General features: G+C 51.8%; 1 protein-coding gene across 36 annotated transcripts in view; it reads left to right on the top strand.

Moving 5' to 3' along the window:
• The window catches only part of PLA2G6 (phospholipase A2 group VI), a 107,032-nt gene that overhangs the window by 12,841 nt on the left and 73,518 nt on the right, over positions 1-20,673 (top strand). For 23 of the 36 annotated variants that reach the window (XM_063603272.1, XM_063603267.1, XM_063603265.1 and 20 more), the window contains one exon: positions 10,092-10,344. The exons of 3 other annotated variants lie outside the window; for them this stretch is intronic. In XM_063603272.1, coding sequence (XP_063459342.1) covers positions 10,136-10,344 — 209 coding nt within the window. In that variant the 5' untranslated portion in view covers positions 10,092-10,135. The remainder of the gene's footprint in view (positions 1-10,091; positions 10,345-20,673) is intronic. 10 more of the 36 variants (XM_063603268.1, XM_063603270.1, XM_063603275.1 and 7 more) reach the window with 1 other exon arrangement.

Raw genomic sequence — 20,673 nt, 5'->3', positions numbered from 1 at the left:
GGATTACAAGCATGCGCCATCATGCCCAACTAATTTTTGTATTTTTGTAGAGGTGGGGTTTCACCATGTTGGCCAGGCTGGTCTCGAACTCCTGATCTCAAGTGATCCACCTGCCTTGGCCTCCCAAAGTGGTGGGATTACAGGTGTGAGCCACCGTGCCAGGCCTCAAACTTCGAGTTTAGAATTGAGCTCCTGTTAGTTCTGCCCTCCATCCCTGACCCCACTCTTCACCAAAACATGTCCCTCCCACTCTCTTTCTCATCTTAGGAAATAGGAGTATTATTCATTCAGTTGCTCAGGTCAAAGCTGTGAGATTATCTATGATGCCTCTCTGTTTCTTACCCCACACCCAGCCAGAGTGATCTTGTTAAAATGTTGTTTCTTTGCAGTGGCCTCTCCTCTCATGGCACATGCCTGGCCCCCTGTTGCCTCTCTGATGTCACTGGCTTCCTTGCTTTTCCTGGAACTCGCTAAACATGTTCCAGCCCCATGGCCTTTGCACGCGCTCTCTTTGCCTAGATATTCATATGACTTTCATCTCTCTCCATCAGGTATTTATTTAAGATCAATTTCTTGGTGAAGACTTCCCTCCTCACCCAATCTAAAATTTCACTCTCCACCTCAGCACTTCCTATCCCCATTCTCTGTTTTTTCTCCTCAGTAGTTAATTGGCATCTAAAACCTTTGTAAATATTTACCTGTTTATCTTCTTTATTATTAGTAGCTCTGTCTAAAATATAAGTTCCAGGATGTCAGGGATTTTGTGGGGTTTTTTTTGGTTGGTTGGTTGTTTTGGTTTTGAGACAGGGTCTCACTCTGTTGCCCAGGCTGGAGCGTAGTGGTGCGATCTCAGCTCACTGCAGCCTCCGCCTCCTGGGTTTGAGTGATTCTCCCACCTCAGTCTCCCAGGAAGCTGGAATTACAGGTGCACGCCACCACACCCAGCTAATTTTTGTATTTTTTGGTAGAGATGGGGTTTCACTATGTTGGCCAGGCCGGTCTTGAACTCTTGACCTCAAGTGATCCACCCGCCTCGGCCTCCCAAAGTTCTGGGATTACTGGTGTGAGCCACTGCGCCCAGCCTTGTTTTGTTTTAAGACAGGGTCTCACTGTCGCTCAGGCTGGATTGCAGTGGCACAATCACAGCTCACTGCAGCCTCGACCTGCTAGACTTAAGCAATCCCCCCACCTCAGCCACCTTAGTAGCTGGGACTTACAGGCATGAGAGATACCATGCCTGGGTAATTGTTAAGTTTTTGTAGAGGTGAGGTCTCGCTATATTACCCAGGCTGGTCTCAAAGTCCTGAGCTTAAGTGATCCTCCTTCCTTGGCCTCCTAAAGTGCCGGGATTACAGGAGTGAACTGCCGTGCCTGACCAGTCTGTTTTGTTTACGATTGTATCCTCAGCAGTTAGAACAATGCCTGCCACAATCCATCTCAGTAAATATTTGTGGAGTGAGTCATAACATGGGCCACACTGTACCGTGCCACCAGCCCAAAGATCTCTTAAAGTCACCCCTGTCTCATGTGCTTGGGAGCTCCAGTGACAGTTTCGGGGCAGTTTGCTTCCAGCTGTGGTCCAGCCAAGCCGAGTGAATGAAAGAGACACTTTTTCCTTTTGTGAAAGGACATTTTGCTCTGGCTCACGTGAGCAGCAGTGCATTTTGAGACGAGGGCCTTGGCTTTTGGAATCTAAGAGCCTGTTGAGCAAGCCTCGCTCAGCCACCTTCTTTCAGCTTTCTCCTGAAGGCAGTTTGAGGATTAAGAGCCTGATGCTCTGGATTCCAGCTAATTGGGTTCAGATCCTGGCAAACTGTGTAACCTGTGCCCCAGTTTCCTGTGTAATGTGGAGAGACCTGGACCTTTTCTTACAAGTGTTTGGAGGGTTAAATGTGGCAATTCGGCCGGGCGCAGTGGCTCATGCCTGTAATCCCAGCACTTTGGGAGGTGGAGGTGGGCGGATCACCTGAGGTCAGGAGTTCAAGACCAGCCTGGTTAACATGGTGAAACCCCGTTTCTACTAAAAATACAAAAAATTAGCCAGGTGTGGTGGTGCGCGCCTGTAATCCTAGCTTGTCTGGAGGCTGAGGCAGGAGAATTGCTTGAACCCGGGAGGCAGAGGTTGCAGTGAGCCAAGATCGTGCCGTTGCACTCCAGCTTGGGCAACAAGAGTGAAACTCTGTCTCAAAAAAAAAAAAAAAAAAAAAAGTGGCAATTTACCTGAAACTGTGGTGAAGCGTCTGGCGCCCTGTGGGTGCTGGGCAGCAGTGGGTGCTGATGGGGTGTGAGGGGATGGGATCAAGCCCTTTCCCACTAACTTAGGAAAGAGGTTGGAGTGAGCTGGGGTCAGAGGGAACATTTGCGGGGACATTTTGCCGGGAGGCTGCCTTGGAGGTTCAGAGGCTCAGATGACCCCTGTGTTCATTCAGTGTTTTCTCACCCACGGATTGAGCACCTGCTGTGTGGCCAGCCCTTTGCCTAGTGCTGTTCAAGAGTCAGAGGACACAGGCAGGCAACCCCCCACCACAACCTGCCACCCCATTTCCTCTCTTGGGGCCTTGATTTCTCCACATGCCAAACAGGGAGAATGATTGCACCTTCCTTGTTTCTTTTTTTTTTTTTTTGAGACAGTCTCACTCTGTCATCCAAGCTTTAGTGCAGTGGCGTGATCTCGGCTCACTGCAGCCTCTGCCTCTCAGATTCAAAGATTCTCCTGCTTCAGCCTCCCAAGTAGCTGTGATTATAGGCACCCATCTTCACGCCAGGCTAATTTTTTTTGTAGTTTTTAGTAGAGATGGGGTTTTTTTCTCACACGTTGGCCAGGCTGGTCTTGAACTTCTGACCTCAGGTGATCTGCCCATCTCACCCTCCCAAAGTGCTGGGATTACAGGTGTGAGCCACCGCGCCCGGCTGCGCCTTCCCTGTTTCTTTGTGAGCTTGGAGGTGGATTAAAAGTGTGAAACCCTTTGCCAACCGTGAGGCATGGTGGCCTTGTGAGAGGACAGAGGCCGGTGTGTGGTGGCATGCTCCCGTGCTGGGTGGCACAGACGGAGCTACAGGAAGGAAGTTGGGGCAGCTTGGCACTCTGAGCAGACCCTGAGTTTCCAGCCTGCTCTGTCTTGACTGGGTGGGAGGAGGGTGCTCAGGAGGGTGTCACTGCTGCCAGGTTCTGCTGCCAGGACCATCCAACAGTTGTTCCAATCATGGGACATCCTGTCGTCAGCAGCTGGGGCTCGTGAGGCCTGATTTCCACCTCGGGCAGTTCTGTGTGTGCTCCTGGAATCCCCCACGTGGCCAAGCCTGTGAGGTCTGCTTCCTGGCCTGCTGCCTGTGGGTTCCTGTCACGCACCTCTTGGGCAGCTGTCCGGCTCCTCTGCTCTCGGCTTAGTCAAGAAGGAAGCAGAAGGCTTGGAGTCTTTCCTGCTTGGACTAGGAGTGAGCTCAGCCTAAGTGCCCTGACTATATATAAAGCTGAACTTTCCAGACCGAAGCCTGGGGATGGATCAGTCCGATCACTTAGGGCCGCTCCTGAAGCAGTGCAGGTGCTAGATACAGGTTCTCCCGGTGGAAGAGCGAACCCCTTGTGGGCCATTAGCCACTGGTGGGATTTGAGCACGATATTTCCCTATCCGTTGTGGAGAGGAGCATGGCAGCTCAGAGTGGGTGGGAAAAGTGTGTGGTCCCTGTTATCACCTTCAAGGGAATAAAGTGTGTCCGGGGGCTTCAGAGGTGCTGGCCCCATGGGCTTATAAGTGGTTCATTCATTCATTCTCATTCATTCATTCACCAAACTTATTAATCACCCACTGTGAGTCAGGAACATCATGCCAGGTGCTTAGGGAAACAAATCAAAGTGGGTTGGGTGAGCAGCCCAAGCCAACAGATGCACCCCCATTCTCACATGGTGTGTGTTCCTGTGGGCTGGGCCCTGGGTGGTGTGGGGTGCTGGGGAGAAGAGGAAGGCACACCAGGCTGCAGGGCGGAGGTGCGGGTGTGAATTTTCAGAGGAGATGGCACCTGAGCTGAATCTTCATGGATAAGAAGAGATTTGTTCATTTGTCCTTTGTGGAGCACACATTCAGGTTAAGAAAGTGGGGAGGATGGGCTACGCCGATGGAGCGTATGTGTGGTATCCCCAAGTGCACTGAGACACGAGTTTGACGTGTTCTGGGAAGATCGATGGTGCGGCGTGGCTGGAGTAGAGGTGAGGGATGAGCTGGAGGGGTGAGTTGGGCCAGCTCTCATGGATGCTGGAGTCTGGGCTTTCCCTGGGAGGTCATGGGGCGCCACTGGCCAGGGTCAGCAGGGAGACCTGCAGCTGGATTTGCATCGTACAGTGGGCATGGAGGGGTGTCAGGCTGGGTTGGGAACCGTGCAGGCTGGAAGGGCACTCTGGTGCTCTGAGCATTCAGAGGGGGCAGCTGGGCCTTGAAGGATGAGCAGGGGCTCCAGCAGGAACTGGAGAGCGCATTCCAGGGAGGACGCAAGTGCAGGCCCCTTTCACTACAGAAAAGCAGTTTTCACACAGACCTTCCAAAGGGGAGGAGAGGGGACTGCCTGGGCCTGGCAGCTGCGGCAGGTAGCAACCATCAGAGGGCAGGGACCGCTCCTCCTGTGCCTGAGACCTGCCCAGGGTCCTTCAGGGAATTCGTAGCTGAGGAGGAACCAGATTTTTAGGACTGAGTTCTCCCTCACCACCCGCTCTGAGCCACCCTCTTGGTCCCTTGTCCTCTACTGCACTTCTTCTGGGGCTTGGCTCCTCGTCATAAGAGGAGCTTCCCTGGGCATGGCTAGGGGCGTGACTGACATAGCAGCCACTGGACAAGTGGCTCCGGGTGACCTGTGTTCACGTTGATCACAGCACTAACCACGGCCCCTCCTCTCGGCACCTTCCCCTCTCGAGCCGTCCAGTCCCAGTGAAAATGCTCACCGTTCATGGGTGGGCTGAGCAAGCCCCTGATCTCTGCCTTCCTCCGTGTTCTGATCTGCTTCATCTGCTGTGAAGGCCTCTCGCCATTTCCCCCGCTGGCAAACTCCTGTTCTTCCTGGAAAGTTCAGCTAAAAAGTCATCCCCTTTAGGGGTCCTTCCCCCAGGGGACCGTGCACTTGGCGAGACAGGAACTGGTCTTGGGTCTCTCTGTTGACTGTTTTATGAACCCAGGTAGTCACTTCCAGGGAACTCATCAGAGATGCTACCATTGGCTCCGATCTCCCTCTGTTCCCACTCGAGGTTTTTTGTTTCTTCGTTTGTTTTTCTTTCCTTCTTTCTTTTTTTTTGAGACAGAGTCTCGCTCTCGCCCAGGCTGGAGTGCAGTGACATGATCTCGGCTCACTGCAAGCTCCGCCTCCCGGGTTCACGCCATTCTCCTGCCTCAGCCTCCCGAATAGCTGGGACTACAGGCACCCGCCACCACGCCCAGCTAATTTTTTTTGTATTTTTAGTAGAGACGGGGTTTCACCATGTTAGCCAGGATGGTCTCAATCTCCTGACTTCGTGATCCGCCCGCCTTAACCTCCCAAAGTGCTGGGATTACAGGCGTGAGCCACTGCGCCCAGCCCGTTTGTTTTTGTTTTTTGGTGGACATCAACTTTAATTTGCCCTTTGTTTTGTTTTGTTTTTGAGGCAGGGTCTTGCTCTGTCTCCCAGGCTGGAGTGCAGTAGTGCAATCTTGGCTCACTGCAGTCTCGACCTCAGGAGGATCAAGCAATCCTCTTGCCTTAGCCTCCCAAGTAGCTGGGACCACAGGCGCACACCACCATGCCCAGCTAATTTTATTTTATATTTTGTAGAGACAGGGTTTTGCCATGTTCCCCAGGCTGGTCTCAAATTCCTGGGCTCAAGCAATCCGTCTGCCTCAGCCTCCCAAAATGCTGGAATTACAGGCACGAGCCACTGTGCCCGGCCTTAATTTGCCCTTTGAACATGTACAATTCAAGGCCTCTCTGGGCCTCAGTTTCTTGATCTCTGAGATGGGAAGATGGGATAATAATACTTGTTCCTCCCGTCCTTCAGCTCCTCCAGGGGAGCCTCACACCAGCACACTCTCTGTCAGTCTTCCCTCAATGAACCCAGCAGGCAAGCTTGGTTTTGACAGGGGATGGGTGAGCAGAGATAAGGAAAACGGCCAGAAATATCTGGCTTCCCTCAAGGGGGGCACCAAAATTGGTACCTGGAAATTGCCTGGCTTGGACAGGCAGAATTGTCACTGTCAACCCCCACCACCAAAGGTCTTGGGTCTTTGTCTTTCTGCTTGTGGTGTTTGAGAGAGCTGCTTGATACAGCCGAGGTGCGGTCTGTGTCAGGTGACCTGGGCATCCTGGGGGTGCAGGGAGAAGCCCAGGTAAGGAGCAGGAGGGGCCGGTCATCAGTGGGGAAAAGTGATTGTCTACCCCATGGGAAGGTCAAGGGTAGGAGGCTGCGAGAAGCCAGGGGGAGAGATGAAGTGAGGCATGATGCGGGGGGCCCTCATCCACCATCCCCCTCTTGCAGCTGTGCTGGGAAGAGCCTGGGCTCCAGGGTCCAAGGTGGCAGGGACAGAAGGAAGCACGTGTGAGCACTTTCTCCCTGCTGGCCCGCCTTCCTGGTTGGCAATGCCGTGAGTGTTCCAGGATGTGGCCCCGTGGCTGTCATTTCCTTTCTTCCACCTAGTGATAACAATGGCCACTGTTTGTGCGCCCACATCGGCCTGTGTCCCAGACACCTTCCCTCCATTGCGTCATCTCGTCCTCCTGCCAACCCTGAAGGCTGGATGCCAGCCAAGCCTGTCGTTTCCGTGGCCATGCTGTCGTGGGTGTGTGGGGGGCATCCCCTAGCCCCAGGCTCTGGTGGGGGGTACACAGGCTGGGCCATTGACGAAGGGGTGTGTGGAATCTTTCTTTGATTTCACTGCACCCCTGGTGACTTTCTCCCTCAATCTGAGGCTCATGGGTGCTGGATGCTCTTGACTCTCTGCCCTCCCTGGGAGCACCCCTCCGCGTCCCTGCGGGCCCGTCCTCGGGGGAGCCTCTCTGCGCTCTTCCAGGCCAGGCCTGAGTCCCACAGGTCGCCATCTTCCCGGCTGCAGCCCCCAGAGGCTCAGCCTATACTGCTACTTCCTTCGAAAACTATAATCGCTTTACATAGCATCTGGAAAATAGGGAAAAGGAAAAAACAGAAGCCCGTAAACCCAGCACCCTCATCTACTCAATGGCATGTTTTCTGTCAGTCTATCTTGGTTTGTTTTCTATCAGGCTTTGTTTTTTCTATGCATAATATTTACTCAGTTAAATTTTTGTTTTGACAAACTTTCTGTGAGCCAAGCTTGTGGACGGAGATGAAAAGACGAGCAGCTGCCTTTGAGAAACTCAGACTCTGGGCCAGCCCATCTGGGTGCCAGCTTTCACTGCTCCACCCACTAGCTGGGTGACCGCGGGCCCGTGACTTTACCCCTCTGTTCTTTGGTGTTCTCATATGTAAAATGAGGATAATAATAGTAACCAGTTCATAGAGTGGTTGTCAGACAGAATGATGAATGTACGTAAAGCTTTCAGGATGGTGCCAGCAAGATGCACAGGAGTGTTTGGTAGGAGGATGACGAAGCTTACAGTCTGGCAGGAGGGGCAGTTGTAACATGCTGGGCTGTGATAGTACAGATGTGTTTAAAGTGAGGGAGAGCCCAGAGCAAGGAGAGAGAACCTGGCATCTGGCGATGGTGTATCAAGAACATTTTAGGCCAGACACGGTGACTCACACCTGTAATCCCAGCACTTTGAGAGGCTGAGGCAGGCAGATCGCTTGAACCCAGGCGTTCGAGACCAGCCTGAGCAACGTGGTAAGACCCTGTCTTTATAATTTTTTTTTTTTTTTTTCTGAGACAGAGTCTTCACTCTGTCACCTAGGTTGCAGTGCAGTGGTGCTATCTTGGCTCACTGCAACCTCCACCTCCCAGGCTCAAGTGATTCTCCTGCCTCAGTCTCCCAAGTAGCTGGGATTATAGGTGCCCACCACCATGCCCAGCTAATTTTTTTGTATTTTTAGTAGAGACAGAGTTTCACCATGTTGGTCAGGCTGGTCTCAAATTCCTGACCTCAAGTGATCTGCCCTCCTCAGCCTCCCAGAATGCTGGGATTACAGGCATGAGCCACCATGCCTGGCCTCTATAAAAATTGTTTTGAAGAAATTACCTAGGCCTGGTGATACACACCTGTGGTCCTAGCTACTCAGGAGGCTGAGGTGGAAGGAGGTAGAGGCTGCAGTGAGCCATGATTGAGCCAGACCCTGTTTCAAAACAACAACAACAAAAACATTTTTAAGGAGGAGGCTGAGAACCGGGAGAACTGAGCTTGGATTTGAAGAAGGATCAGGGCTTTCTCAGACAGAAAAGGAGAGGAAGAACATTCCAGATAGACATCATTGAGAGATGGCACTGAGCCTTGTAATGGGACACTGCGAACTTTTCTTGAGTTGTTATGATCTTTTTTTTTTTTTTTGAGACGGAGTTTCGCTCTTGTTGCCCAGGCTGGAGTGCAGTGGCGCGATCTCAGCTCACCGCAACCTCCGCCTCCCGGGTTCAAGCGATTCTTCTGCCTCAGCCTCCCAAGTAGCTGGGATTACAGGCATGCGCCACCACGCCTGGCTAATTTTTTGTATTTTTAGTAGAGACGGGGTTTCTCCATGTTGGTCAGGCTGGTCTCAAACTCCTGACCTCAGGTGATCCGCCCGAGTCGGCCTCCCAAAGTGCTGGGATTACAGGCATGAACCACCGTGCCTTGTTGGTATAATTATTAGTATTGATCTTTTTTCCTTTTCATGTGCCTCTTAGTGGGCCCCTTGCTTTTGTCTTCCTTCTGTCCCCAGGGTTGATCCTGTGCTCAGCACATAGGCCAGGGAAGAATGTGGCTGTGACCCAGTGTCCACTCAGATGTCCTCTCTCCCCCAGGGCACCCATACTCTGTCCTCAGTGTCTTTTGTCTGGTGACATCTTGGCACAGAGGCAGAGGGCGGCCTCCGTCTGATTGGCGCCTGGCTTTGGTGACAGTACCTTAGGAAGGCAGTGTATTTTCTGGGAACCTAGGAAATAACAAGGTATCTAATTCCATCATCAACACTGGGGATAATTTCCATGGCAGAAACTATGACTCTGCCCCTGCAGAAGGTGCAGTTCGTTCATTTCCAAGGAGCTTGCTTTTGTGTGCTGTCTCTCGGAGCTCTTTGGGAAACCTGTGGTAGCAGGAAACAAAGGATTTAGACCAATGCCGATGATCCCCTTGCTCCGATAGAGTGTGACATGATGCTGGTCACCTTTTGGTATCTAGGACGGGGGACATTGATTTTGTTTGCGGAAGTGAAATGATCCATGCTGGCCTCTTTTTTTTTTTTTTTTTTTTTTTGAGACAGAGTCACCCTATCGCCCAGGCTGGAGTGCAGTGGCGCGATCTCAGCTCACTGCAACCTCTGCCTCCCGGGTTCAAGCGATTCTCCTGCCTCAGCTTCCTGGGCAGCTGGGACTACAGGTGCCTGCCACCACATCTGGCTAATTTTTGTATTTTTAGTAGAGGCAGGGTTTCGCCATGTTGGCCAGGCTGGTCTCGAATTTCTGACCTCAAATGATCCGCCCGCCTCAGCCTCTCGAAGTGCTGGGATTACATGCCTGAGCCACTGTGTCTGGTCCATACTAGCCTTTTTGAGTGCTGAAAGGTTATCTCTGTAACTTATTTAGTGAGAACCCTCCATTTGCCCAGGGCATTACTGTCTATAATGTATGTTCACATGTGCTATCTCCTTTGGTCAATACCACACACTACAGGTGAGGAAACTGAGTCTCTGCTGGGACACTGGGTCAGGAAGCAGGCAGTTAAGGTCACCTGTGCACAGTGGCAGCACAGGGGGACAGCCTTCTAGGTAGCCAGCCTGGCCTGAGGGTCCTGTCACTTTTACCTCCCACTCAGTGTTGTTTCTCTTTCTTTCCCCTCCTTTTAAGATCCCTCCAGGCCCAGGATCTGGGGACAACGCTGGTGGGGAGTGATCTGGGTGTCTGTGCAGGAAACCGCTGCACTGGGTGAGATGGGCATGGGAGACTGCCTGGCTGACCAGAGACCTCGTTTTCTTCCAGACAGAGGGGAAGACGGTGGGGCCTCCCCACCTTCCCCGCAGAAGATGCAGTTCTTTGGCCGCCTGGTCAATACCTTCAGTGGCGTCACCAACTTGTTCTCTAACCCATTCCGGGTGAAGGAGGTGGCTGTGGCCGACTACACCTCGAGTGACCGAGTTCGGGAGGAAGGGCAGCTGATTCTGTTCCAGAACACTCCCAACCGCACCTGGGACTGCGTCCTGGTCAACCCCAGGAACTCACAGAGTGGATTCCGGTGGGTGATGCTCAGCGGGAACATACTTCTCTCCTTTCACTCCCCCACGTCTCGGATTGGAGGTCTTATTGGCCGAGAAGCAGTTTCTTTGAGTCTCTGTCTGAGGGGTCTGGAGAGGGGTGGGAGAGAGGGGAGACTGTACTCTTGGACCAGAGGGAAGGGCTTCCGAGACTCCACACTTCTGGCCCATCAGTGTCCCAGCACGAGGCTGAGGATGGAAGCCTGGGTTGTTTCTGGCCTGGAGGCTCGACCTATATGGACAAAGGGAAGAAGGAAGGACAGGGAGACTGAGAGTGTCCACATCAGATAAGGCCCATGGGGAGAACCTTTAGCCCTGGCTCTTTATTTTTGGTTTTGGTTTTTGTTTTTTGAGACAGTCTTGCTCTGTTGCCCAGGCTGGAGTGCAGTGGTGCAATCTTGGCTCACTGCAACCTCTGCCTCCCAGGTTCAAGCGATTCTCCTGCCTCAGCCTCCTGAGTAGCTGGGATTACATGCACCCACCACCACGCCCAGCTGTTTTTTGTATTTTTAGCAGAGACGGGGTTTCATCATATTGGCCAGCCTGGTCTCAAACTCCTGACCTCAGGTGATCTGCCCACCTTGGCCTCCCAAAGTGCTGGGATTACAGGCATGAGCCACCGCACCTGGCCTAGCCCTGGCTCTTTAAGGGCATGGCCATTCTCATAGGGGCTGCCCAGGGTTTGCTCAGGAGGGCTGGACAGAGCTGTTGCCTCTTGGGGCATGCTGGGACTCCTCTGGGCCTGAAGGGAAGGCTCAAAAGCCAGGACAGGGCTGAGGGAACCGGGCCGACGGCAGAGCTGGTTGGGAAAAGGGGAGAAGCAGCCAAGGTTCCAAATGCAGGCCCCAGCAGTGCTTGGCAGACTGGCATCTAGTTGGGCTCAGACAGATATCCCTGTTTCCGCTCACCTATCCATCTGGCTGTCCTATCAGCCATCCATTCAACATGCACCAAGCACCTCCAGTGTCTCCAGAGTCCTGGGCTTCGGGCCAGTCCTGGCTGGCCCTGTGAGATGACAAACATGTCCTGTGTCTTTAAGGAACGTACAGTCTGGTGGGGGAGGTCCGGTGCAAACAGGCATCATAGCACCCCTTGAGGAGTGCTGTGACAGAGGGAGAGCCTAGGAAACAGTGTGGATCACAAGGAGGTGATTGAGAGCTACTCTGCGTCTGGAAGAGTGAGGAGGAGCCTGTGTGGCAGAACAAAATGGATAAGGTCGTTCCAGCCATGCAGAGGTGTGGAGGTGTGAGCCTGCAGGCAGGTGGCTCTGGTTGGATCCCAGGTGCATGCAGGGCTTTGGTGAGAGTGAGGCTGAAGGAAGCAGCTGGGGACTCATTCTGACTAAAGAGGCATGGCAGGAGGGGTCTCTGAAAGTGTCAGGCTGGGGGCCAGGGGCTGCCACCAACAGAAGAGCAAGGCAGGTATCAGGGCCCCATCCAATCAGGTGAGAATTCAGAGCCTGGCTCCACAAGGAACCTGAGGCAGTGGCACCCACAGCAGGTGCTTGGGCTAAATGCAGCTCAGTGGCCAGTGCAGGCACCAGTTTTAATACAGTGGGGCCATTCCAGATTCTGAGTGCAGGTGGGGCTGAGCAGACCGCCTTCCAGCTGGACTCGATCAGGACTGACCCTGGACGGGGCAGGCTTGCACTTGTAGCTCCAGAGCCCCACTGCAGGCACAGCTGACCAGGGCAGTGGGTCCACTCCTTGGAGAGCTGGACAGCCCCACTTTTGAGATACACGGCCCTGGGGATACCACTAATCTCCACGTACCAATAATCACCAAGTTCTGTCAGTTGTAAAATCCCTTGACAGGATTCCAGATTTGTCTCAGCCAGCTTAAGCCCCAGTGTGGGCAGACCTCCATCCCAGGAGGATTTAGTCCTTTGTCAGCAGCTTCTTAGCTACACCTAAGCTATTCTGTGGTACTTTATAGTTTACAGGATTTTTTGTTTTCTTTTTTTTTTTTTTTTTTGAGACAGAGTCTCGCTCTGTCACCCAGGCTGGAGTACAGTGACGCGATCTCGGCTTACTGCAAGCTACGCCTCCCAGGTTCACGCCATTCTCCTGCCTCAGCCTCCCAAGTAGCTGGGACTACAGGCACCCGCCACCTCGCCTGGCTAATATTTTGTATTTTTAGTAGAGATGGGGTTTCACCATGTTAGCCAGGATGGTCTCAATCTCCTGACCTCGTGATCCGCCTGCCTCGGCCTCCCAAAGTGCTGGGATTACAGTTTTACAGGATGTTTTTAAGTATGTTGGGTTAGCACATTCTCTGCCAATCCATGGAGGTGGGCAAGGAAGGCAGTATTCCATTTTATGCATGAGAAAATAGCCTTGGGATTCATCCCACTTATACACAGGAAGCAGTGAAGAAACAGAATCAATGTCTTCTGGTTCCCAATTCATTTCTCTGTGCTGCTGTGTTGTTTCCATGTATGTATGTATGTATGTATTTATTTTTTTGAGACGAAGTCTTGCTCTGTTGCCCAGGCTGGAGTGCAGTGGCATGATCTTGGCTTACAGCAACCTCTGCCTCCTGGGTTCAAGCTATTCTTCTGCCTCAGCCTCCCGAGTAGCTGAGACTACAGGTGCGTGCCACCATACCTGGCTAATTTTTGTGTTTTTTAGTAGAGACAGGGTTTCACTGTGTTAGCCAGGATGGTCTTGAACTCCTGACCTCGTGATCTGCCTGCCTTGGCCTCCCAAAGTGCTGGGATTACAGGCATGAGTCACCATGCCCGGCTTTGTTTGTCTTATTTCTAATTTTTATTGATTTATTTATTTTCACAGTCATAGCTCTGGAGTCTTTTTTATCTTCTCCCCTCTAACCTGCTCCCACCCGAACCTTTCCATTTCAGCAGATAGCATCATTGCAGCTGGCTGTGCCAGATCCAGCCATCACATCCACCTTTCCAGCCAGAGGGAGGGTGGAAGGGCAGGGTGCAGAAGGTCAATCTCCCCCTCCTCAGGGACATTTCATGGAAGTTGCACGCATTGGCCAGAACCCGGTCACATGGCCACAGCTAACTGCAAAGGATGCTGGGAAGTGTTGCCTGTGTTGCAGACAGCCACGTGCCAGTCGAAAATCAGAGGTTCTTTCCCCCTCCGTCTTGCTGCTGGTTTGCTTCTCCAGACCACGGTCGTTGTGCACGTGTCTTCTGCTGCTCCGGCTGTGGCCTGCACTCCTCTCATCCTCTTCCAAGCTGCTGTCACAGCGCTGTTTCCAGAGGGCAAATCTGATTGGTCACTCCCCTGCTTTACTCCCCAAGGGCTTCCTGTTTTCTTTTATTTTTATTTTTATTTTCATTTTTTGAGATGGAGTCTCGCTCTGTCGCTCAGGCTGGAGTGCAGTGGCACAATGTCGGCTCACTGCAAGATCTGCCTCCTGGGTTCACGCCATTCTCCTGCCTCAGCCTCCCAAGTAGCTGGGACTACAGGCGCCCGCCACCACGCCCAGTTAATTTTTTTTGTATTTTTAGTAGAGACGGGGTTTCACCATCTACTCTTAGCCAGGATGGTCTCGATCTCCTGATCTTGTGATCTGCCCACCTCAGCCTCCCAAAGTGCTAGGATTACAGGCGTGAGCCACCGCACCCAGCCAGCTTCCTGTTTTCTTAACATATCAGGTGCTTAATGGCTTAGAAGGGCCCAGTGTGATCAAGTTTCTGCCTCTGTGTTCTCAGCTCATGCTGCCTTGTGCTCCTGGCCTTTGCCCAGGCTCTTGCTGTGGCCTGGAATACTCCCCTTTCTTTGCCTGCCTCCCTTCCTCTTGCCCTCCCCTGACCTGCAGGCTGGATTAGGAGTTTCTGCTGGGCATCCCATGGCACCCATCCCTGCACTGGGGATCCTGCCTTCCTGGTAGGCCACAGACTTTGTGAGGGGAGGTACTGTGTCTGTTGGGTTCATGACAGTGTGCCCAGCCCCCAGCAGGTGCCTGGCGTAGATCAGGTTTGTGGAACAAATGAATGTGATATATTAATTTAGCTTTAGAGTATTCATTGAGGGCTGCTGTGTGCCAGGCCCTCTGTGCCACCTGGGTGGAGGGTGGAGGACTGTTGCATTGAGGGCAGTTGAAGGAGTGAGCTGGGAAGTGGGAGGTGGAGGATGGGGACTGGGATGCAGGGTTTGAGGTTATCAGGGGTCCCAGAAGCAGTAATGCCAAGGCCTAGGCTGTGACCTGGAGTGAGGGCTGCGATGGGGTGGGGTGGGGTCGAGGCTGTGGAGGAGGGTCAGGGCACTGCTGGAGCCCTGGGGTTCTCCAGGGCCGGGGGTGGTCATTGCAGTGTTCTCCCAGCTCCTCTCAACACCCTGCAGTCTGTGGAGAGCAGGCCTGGTGCACTGGACTTGCCTCTGGCCAGGGCTGAGTTTCTGCCTTCTAAACGATCCTCCTCCTGTGTTGCCCTAGAGGCCTCTGGACTGTCCTGAGTACTTGACGCGTGTTAGAGTGAGCATGGGCTGCTAGCCTTCCGCTCCAGGTGGAGGAGTTTCTGTTGTTCTTTTGCTGCTGTTGCTGCAGTGAGCTGCCAGGCTGAGCTTCTGGATGGACCTGGGGGATGGAATTAGGAGCTTCTGAATTCTTGGGTTGTATAACCTAAGGCCGGAGAGTCCCACAGCACTGCTGCTGGGCGGAGAGACTGGACCCTGCTGATACAGACAGCGACAGCAGCAGGAGCATCTGCAGTTTCCCAGCAGGTCCTGCATGCCTGGGCTTGGCACTAGTCTAAGTAGTAACTCATGTTATCCTCACGACAGTCCCACGAGGTGGGGTCATTACTGACCTCCTATTACAGATGAGGAAACAGAGGCTTGCAGAATTTGAGATCACACAGCTGGTCAGCGTAGCGATTATTCAGACCCTGTCACCTGGCTCCAGAACCCACTCGTTTACCTTTCTTACATCAGGGCTGCTTTGTAGTGTGGCGAGCTGAGTGGAGCTCCACCCCCCTGGGCTGATCCTGGCCCTTCCTGCCTGACCTATGGTGCGGGGGCCCTGGCTCTCCCCGTGTAAGCCCCCAGGGGTCACTTGTAATATGCCTGTGTACATTATGATAGCATAGATACTTCTGTTCCTGGTACAGATTAATCATTTACGGCTGGCATTGACTTGTAACAGATGACATTTGATGGAATCAGCCAGCCTCTCACTGGTATCTCAGCAGAAACAGGGCTGTACCTCCCAGGCATCCTGGGAAGGATGATAGAAGCCTGTGATCTGTGCTTCCCTACCGGGAGCTGACTTTTGAGGCTCTCTGGACTGGGACTTTGCCATAAAACTGCTTATCAGGAACCTCAGATAAGTGGAGTGCCCTGTGTCCTGGCCACGTACTCTGGGGCCAGCTCCTCCATCCATTCAGTCCTCCCACATCCCATCTTCACCAAGCAGAGTGGAAAGCGGCAGGTCTCTGCGAGAAAAGGAGGCTCTGTCCCCAGCCTTCAGTGAGATAACTTTAGAGTGGGGCCTTGTATTCCCTACACAGGCCTTGTCCCCGACACGGCCTCTTTGCCCTTGCTTCTCCTTCTGCTAAGAATGCTCCTCCCCAACTCCTTGGCTGGACACACGGCTCCTGCTCTGTGGGCCTGTCCTGTTCCCAGTCAGAGCCTCAGCACCCCCCATGTGGCCAAGACACAGCCCCTCTTGCCTTAGGTTGCCATGGGTCTGTTTCCACATCTGTTTCCCCTCCAGACTGCAGGGCTCCTGAGGGACAGGGCCTGGGGCCAAGTCTCCTCTGCGTTCCTGATGCCCGGTGTTGTGCCACGCTCTCTGTGGGTGCACGGTAAATATCTGCCGAGTGGCTAGATGTACCCATGGTTGCTGAAGGCCAAGTGTGTTGACCAGAGGGCATGGGAAAGGCTCCACTGGGGTGGCTGGGGTAGAGATAGACCTTAAGGGGTCCAGAAGACTCCACCAGCTGGAGGGAAAGGCCCTACAGAGACAAGGTACTAGGAAAGGCCCAGAGGACAGAGGAGGGGCCCTGTGGGGAGCCTGTGGGCAGGAAGGGCCTGTGCTGGGCTTTGAAACTGGGGACTCAGGTACTGCTCTAGCGTGAGGGTCCTTGGCATTTTTTTGGTCCAGGACCCCCTGAGGTCCCTGGGGAATGAGAACAGGCTCACACAGCCACTTTCAAGAGGTTTGCAGGTCCCCTGATGCAGACCCCTCACACCCCAGCAGAGACACAGCAGAGGCTTCTCAGAGTGGAGGCCAGGTGGCTTCAGCCTGGGGTTCTAGAAGGGAGGGAAGAGACACACCCCCGTGTGTCCTCCAGAGCCTCAGCCTTCTCCCTGAATCTCCCCTTTGCCTCCTCACTGTAACCCACACCTGGCTCTCCTTGAAGGACCCGCTTGCCCCGCAGCCTCCTGAGAGTTTTCTCTCCCAGTCCCTCTCCCACTGGGCCTGGAGGTGGGGCAGGGTCCTCCTTGCCCCCAGCCTTGAATCTTCTGTCACCCTACAATACCACTTGCTGTCACCCCGGTGATAGGTATCTACGAGCCTGGGGTGCTCCCCCACATCCTCAAAGATGTGAGCCCCTGACTCAGCGTTGCCTCTGGTTCCTGACCCTCCACATTCACATGACCACGCGCTGGCCTTTATCATCGCCAGTGACAGCAGCTCTCCCGTAAATACAAGTTTCAAGCACCCCACTTTCCAGTCTCTGCCTTCTGTCTTTCCAGTTCATTCCCTCTAGTCCTCCACCCACACAGTGCTCTTCCCCATTGACAGGGGATTGCTCCTGGCTGCTTTTCCCAGCCCCATCCCGTTCATGTGCCTTGCTTTGTACCCAGCATGGACTCCATGGCCTGTCATTGTCACTCCTTCACCTATACTTCCTGCCTCCTTGCTTCTCTCTCTCTTCGTCATCCTGGCATCACCACCCCAGAACTGCTTGGTTTCAGTTCTCCACCATGGCTAGGGGAACATACCTTTTTGCTGACTGCTCTCACTTTCTTTTTTTTTTTTTTTTTGACACAGAGTCTCGCTGTGTTGCCCAGGCTGGAGTGCAGTGGCACACTCTCAGCTCACTGCAACCTCCACCTCCGGGGTTCAAGCAATTCTCTCTGCCTTAGCCTCCTGAGTAGCTGGTATTATAGGCACCTGCCACCACACCTGGCTAATTTTTGTATTTTTTTTTAGTACAGACAGGGTTTTGCCATGGTGGCCAGGCTGGTCTTGAACTCCTGACCTCAGGTGATATGCCTGCCTTGGCCTCCCAAAGTGCTGGGATTACAGGCATGAACCACCCTGCCCGGCCCTATTGCTCTCACTTTGAAATCACGACATGAGCCACAGTGAGCCTATGATGTGGTTTGACATCTTTCTGCATTTCTCTGTTCACCCCTCTCCCAGAAGGCATGCCTCCCTCCCTCCCCTCAGCCTGCAGCCCCTTCCCCTCCACGCTTACTCTCAGCTGATAGCCCTGCTGCTGTCTCGCTGAGAAAATAGAAATAGCCAGAGGAGAATTCCCTCCACCCCATGCACACACCTCTGTCCCCGCCTACTCCACATTCCCTGTTGTCAGCACCGATGTGTCTAGCTGAGGGTGGTCCCCCCATTCAAGGCCATCATCTCCTGTCATCTACTTCTTGACACCATTTGAACAATTATCTCCCCTCTTTCCTACATGACACATTCCCCTTTTCTACTATATATTTTTTGCTATGGATTGTATGTATCCCCCCGAAATCATATGTTGAAGCCCCAATCCCTCGTGTGATGGTATTAGGAGGTAGAGCACTATGGGGGTGATTAGGTCATGAGGATGGAGCCCTCATGAATGGGATTAGTGCCCTTAGACGAAGAGGCAAGAAAGAGATGATCTGTCTCTGCCATGTGAGGGCACAAGGAGAAGGTAGCCATCTGCAAACCAGGAAGTGAACCCTCATCAGGAACTCGATCAGCCAGCACCTTGATCATAGACTTCCTAGCCTCTAGAACTGTGAGAAATAAAGGTTGTTTAAGCCTCCCAGTCTGTAGTTTTCTGTTATAATGTCCTGACCTAAGTTATTTTCCATCACTATACAATGGGTTATTTTTTTCTTTAAAAAAAATTATTTCTTGACTCTACTTTTTCCTCCAGAGACTGCTTATATTCCACTGTCTTCATTCCTCTCCTCCTGTTTTCTCTCTTTAAACTTTTCAAAAATAGCAAAATATAACACATACAGAGAAAATGATATACAGCTCAGTGATTTATCACAAACACCTGTGTAACCACCACTCGAATCTAGAGATAGGACATTACAGCACCCCAGAAGCCCTCCTTTTGTCCCCTCTTCCCAAAGAAGGGTAACCAATAACTTGCCTTTTATGATGAAGGCTTTTTTTTTTTTTTGAGATGGAGTCTCACTCTGTTGCCCAGGTTGGAGTGCGGTGGCGCAATCTCTGCTCACTGCAAGCTCCGCCTCCTGGGTTCACGCCATTCTCCTGCCTCAGCCTCCTGAGTAGCTGGGACTACAGGTGCCCACCACCACGCCCGGCTGATTTTTTGTATTTTAGTAGAGACAAGGTTTCACCGCGTTAGCCAGGATGGTCTCGATCTCCTGACCTCGTGATCCACCTGCCTCAGCCTCCCAAAGTGCTGGGATTACAGGCGTGAGCCACCGCCCCCGGCCAAGATAAAGGCTTTTCTATCTGGCTTCTTTGTTAGCATTTTGTTGGCGAGATTGATACGTTTTGTGTGCAGCTGTCTGTCATTTTCATTGCAGTAGAATTCCATTGTCTACTATATCACAGTTTTAGTTACTCATTCTACTACTGATGAAAATTTGGGTTATTTCTAGTTTTTTTGGTGCATACATGCGTACATTTCTGGTAGACATATACCTAGAAGTGAACTGGCTGCATTATGGGCCATAACTTGTCTTCAACGTTAGTAAATAATACCGCCCGTCTGTTTTCCAAGCAGCAGTGAATGACACTTTCTGTTACTTCATATCTTCTGTTACTTGGTACTGTCAGGTTTTAAAATTTTAGTCATTCTGTCGGGTGTCTAGTAGTATGTTATTGTGGTTTTATTTTGCATTTGCCTGATTGCAAATGAAGTTGAGCACTTTTTGATACAGTGATTAACCATTTGGATATCCTCTTCAGTGAACTATCAGCTCAATTCTCTTGACTATTTAAAAAATAAAGTTGTTTATCTTTTTCTTACAGAGTTTTAGGAGGATTTTTTTGGTACATGTGCAGTCCAAATACACACCTTTTGTCAGTGATACGTGTTCAGCTGCACACACGGTGTTTTGCCTTTTTATTCTTTTAATGGTATCTATTGATAAACATGAGTTCTTAGTTTTAATGAAGTCAAATTTGTTCGTCTTCTTTACGGTGTACTTTTTGTGTCTTGTTTAAGGAAGTCCTTCTCTATCTTAAAGCTTTGAGAAGCATTCCTTCTTTCTCCTATTTTCTAAAAATTGTTGAAGATCTCCTTCCTTCCTGCCTTCCTTCCTTCCTTCCTTTCATCCATCTCTCTCTCACCCAGGCCAAACTTCAGTGGCATGATCATGGCTCACTGCAGCCTCAACTTCCCAGGCTCAAGTGATCCTCCTGCCTCAGCCTCCTGAGTAGCCAGGACTGCAGGCACGCACCACCATGCCTGGCTAATTTTAAAAATTTTTTGTAGAGACACGGTCTCATCAAGTTACCCAGGCTGGTCTTGAACTCCTGGGCTCAAACAATCCTCCCACCTCAGCCTCCCAAAGTGCTGGGATTACAGGCATGAGTCACATGTCTAGCCTGTATTCTTTCTTTTTTAAATGTTTGGAAGAATTCATGGGTAAAACCATGTGACCCTGGAGTTTATTTGTGGGAAGCTTTTAAAACATGGATTCAATTTCTTTAACAAATATAGGACTATGAGATTTTCATCTCATGTCGGTTTGGGTATGTTGTGTTTTCAAGGAATTTTTCTATTTTATCGAAGTTGTCAAATTTGTCTGCAGGTCCTCTTATTTTCTTTTTAATGTATGGAGGATCTGAAGGGATGGTACTTTGTGTTTTCTCTATTTCTTGTTTGGTTTTGCTAGTGATTTGCCAATTTAAAAAATCTTTCCAAAGAACCAACTTTTGGCTTTGTTTATTTTTTGAATCCCTGAGTAGCTGGGATTGCAGGCGCCCGCCACCACATCCGGCTAATTTTTTGTATTTTTAGTAGAGGTGGGGTTTCACCATATTGGCCAGGCTGGTCTCGAACTCCTGACCTCAGATGATCCACCCGCCTCGGCCTCCCAAAGTGCTGGGATTACAAGTGTGAGCCAGTGTGCCTGGCAAGCCTCTTTTTAAATGGCACCAATCCCATTCATGAGGGCAGAGCCCTG

The sequence above is a fragment of the Pan paniscus genome, chromosome 23 (assembly GCF_029289425.2).
Source record: "Pan paniscus chromosome 23, NHGRI_mPanPan1-v2.0_pri, whole genome shotgun sequence".
In the NCBI taxonomy this organism is placed as follows: Eukaryota; Metazoa; Chordata; class Mammalia; order Primates; family Hominidae; genus Pan; species Pan paniscus.
This window is presented reverse-complemented; position numbering and strand designations above follow the sequence as displayed.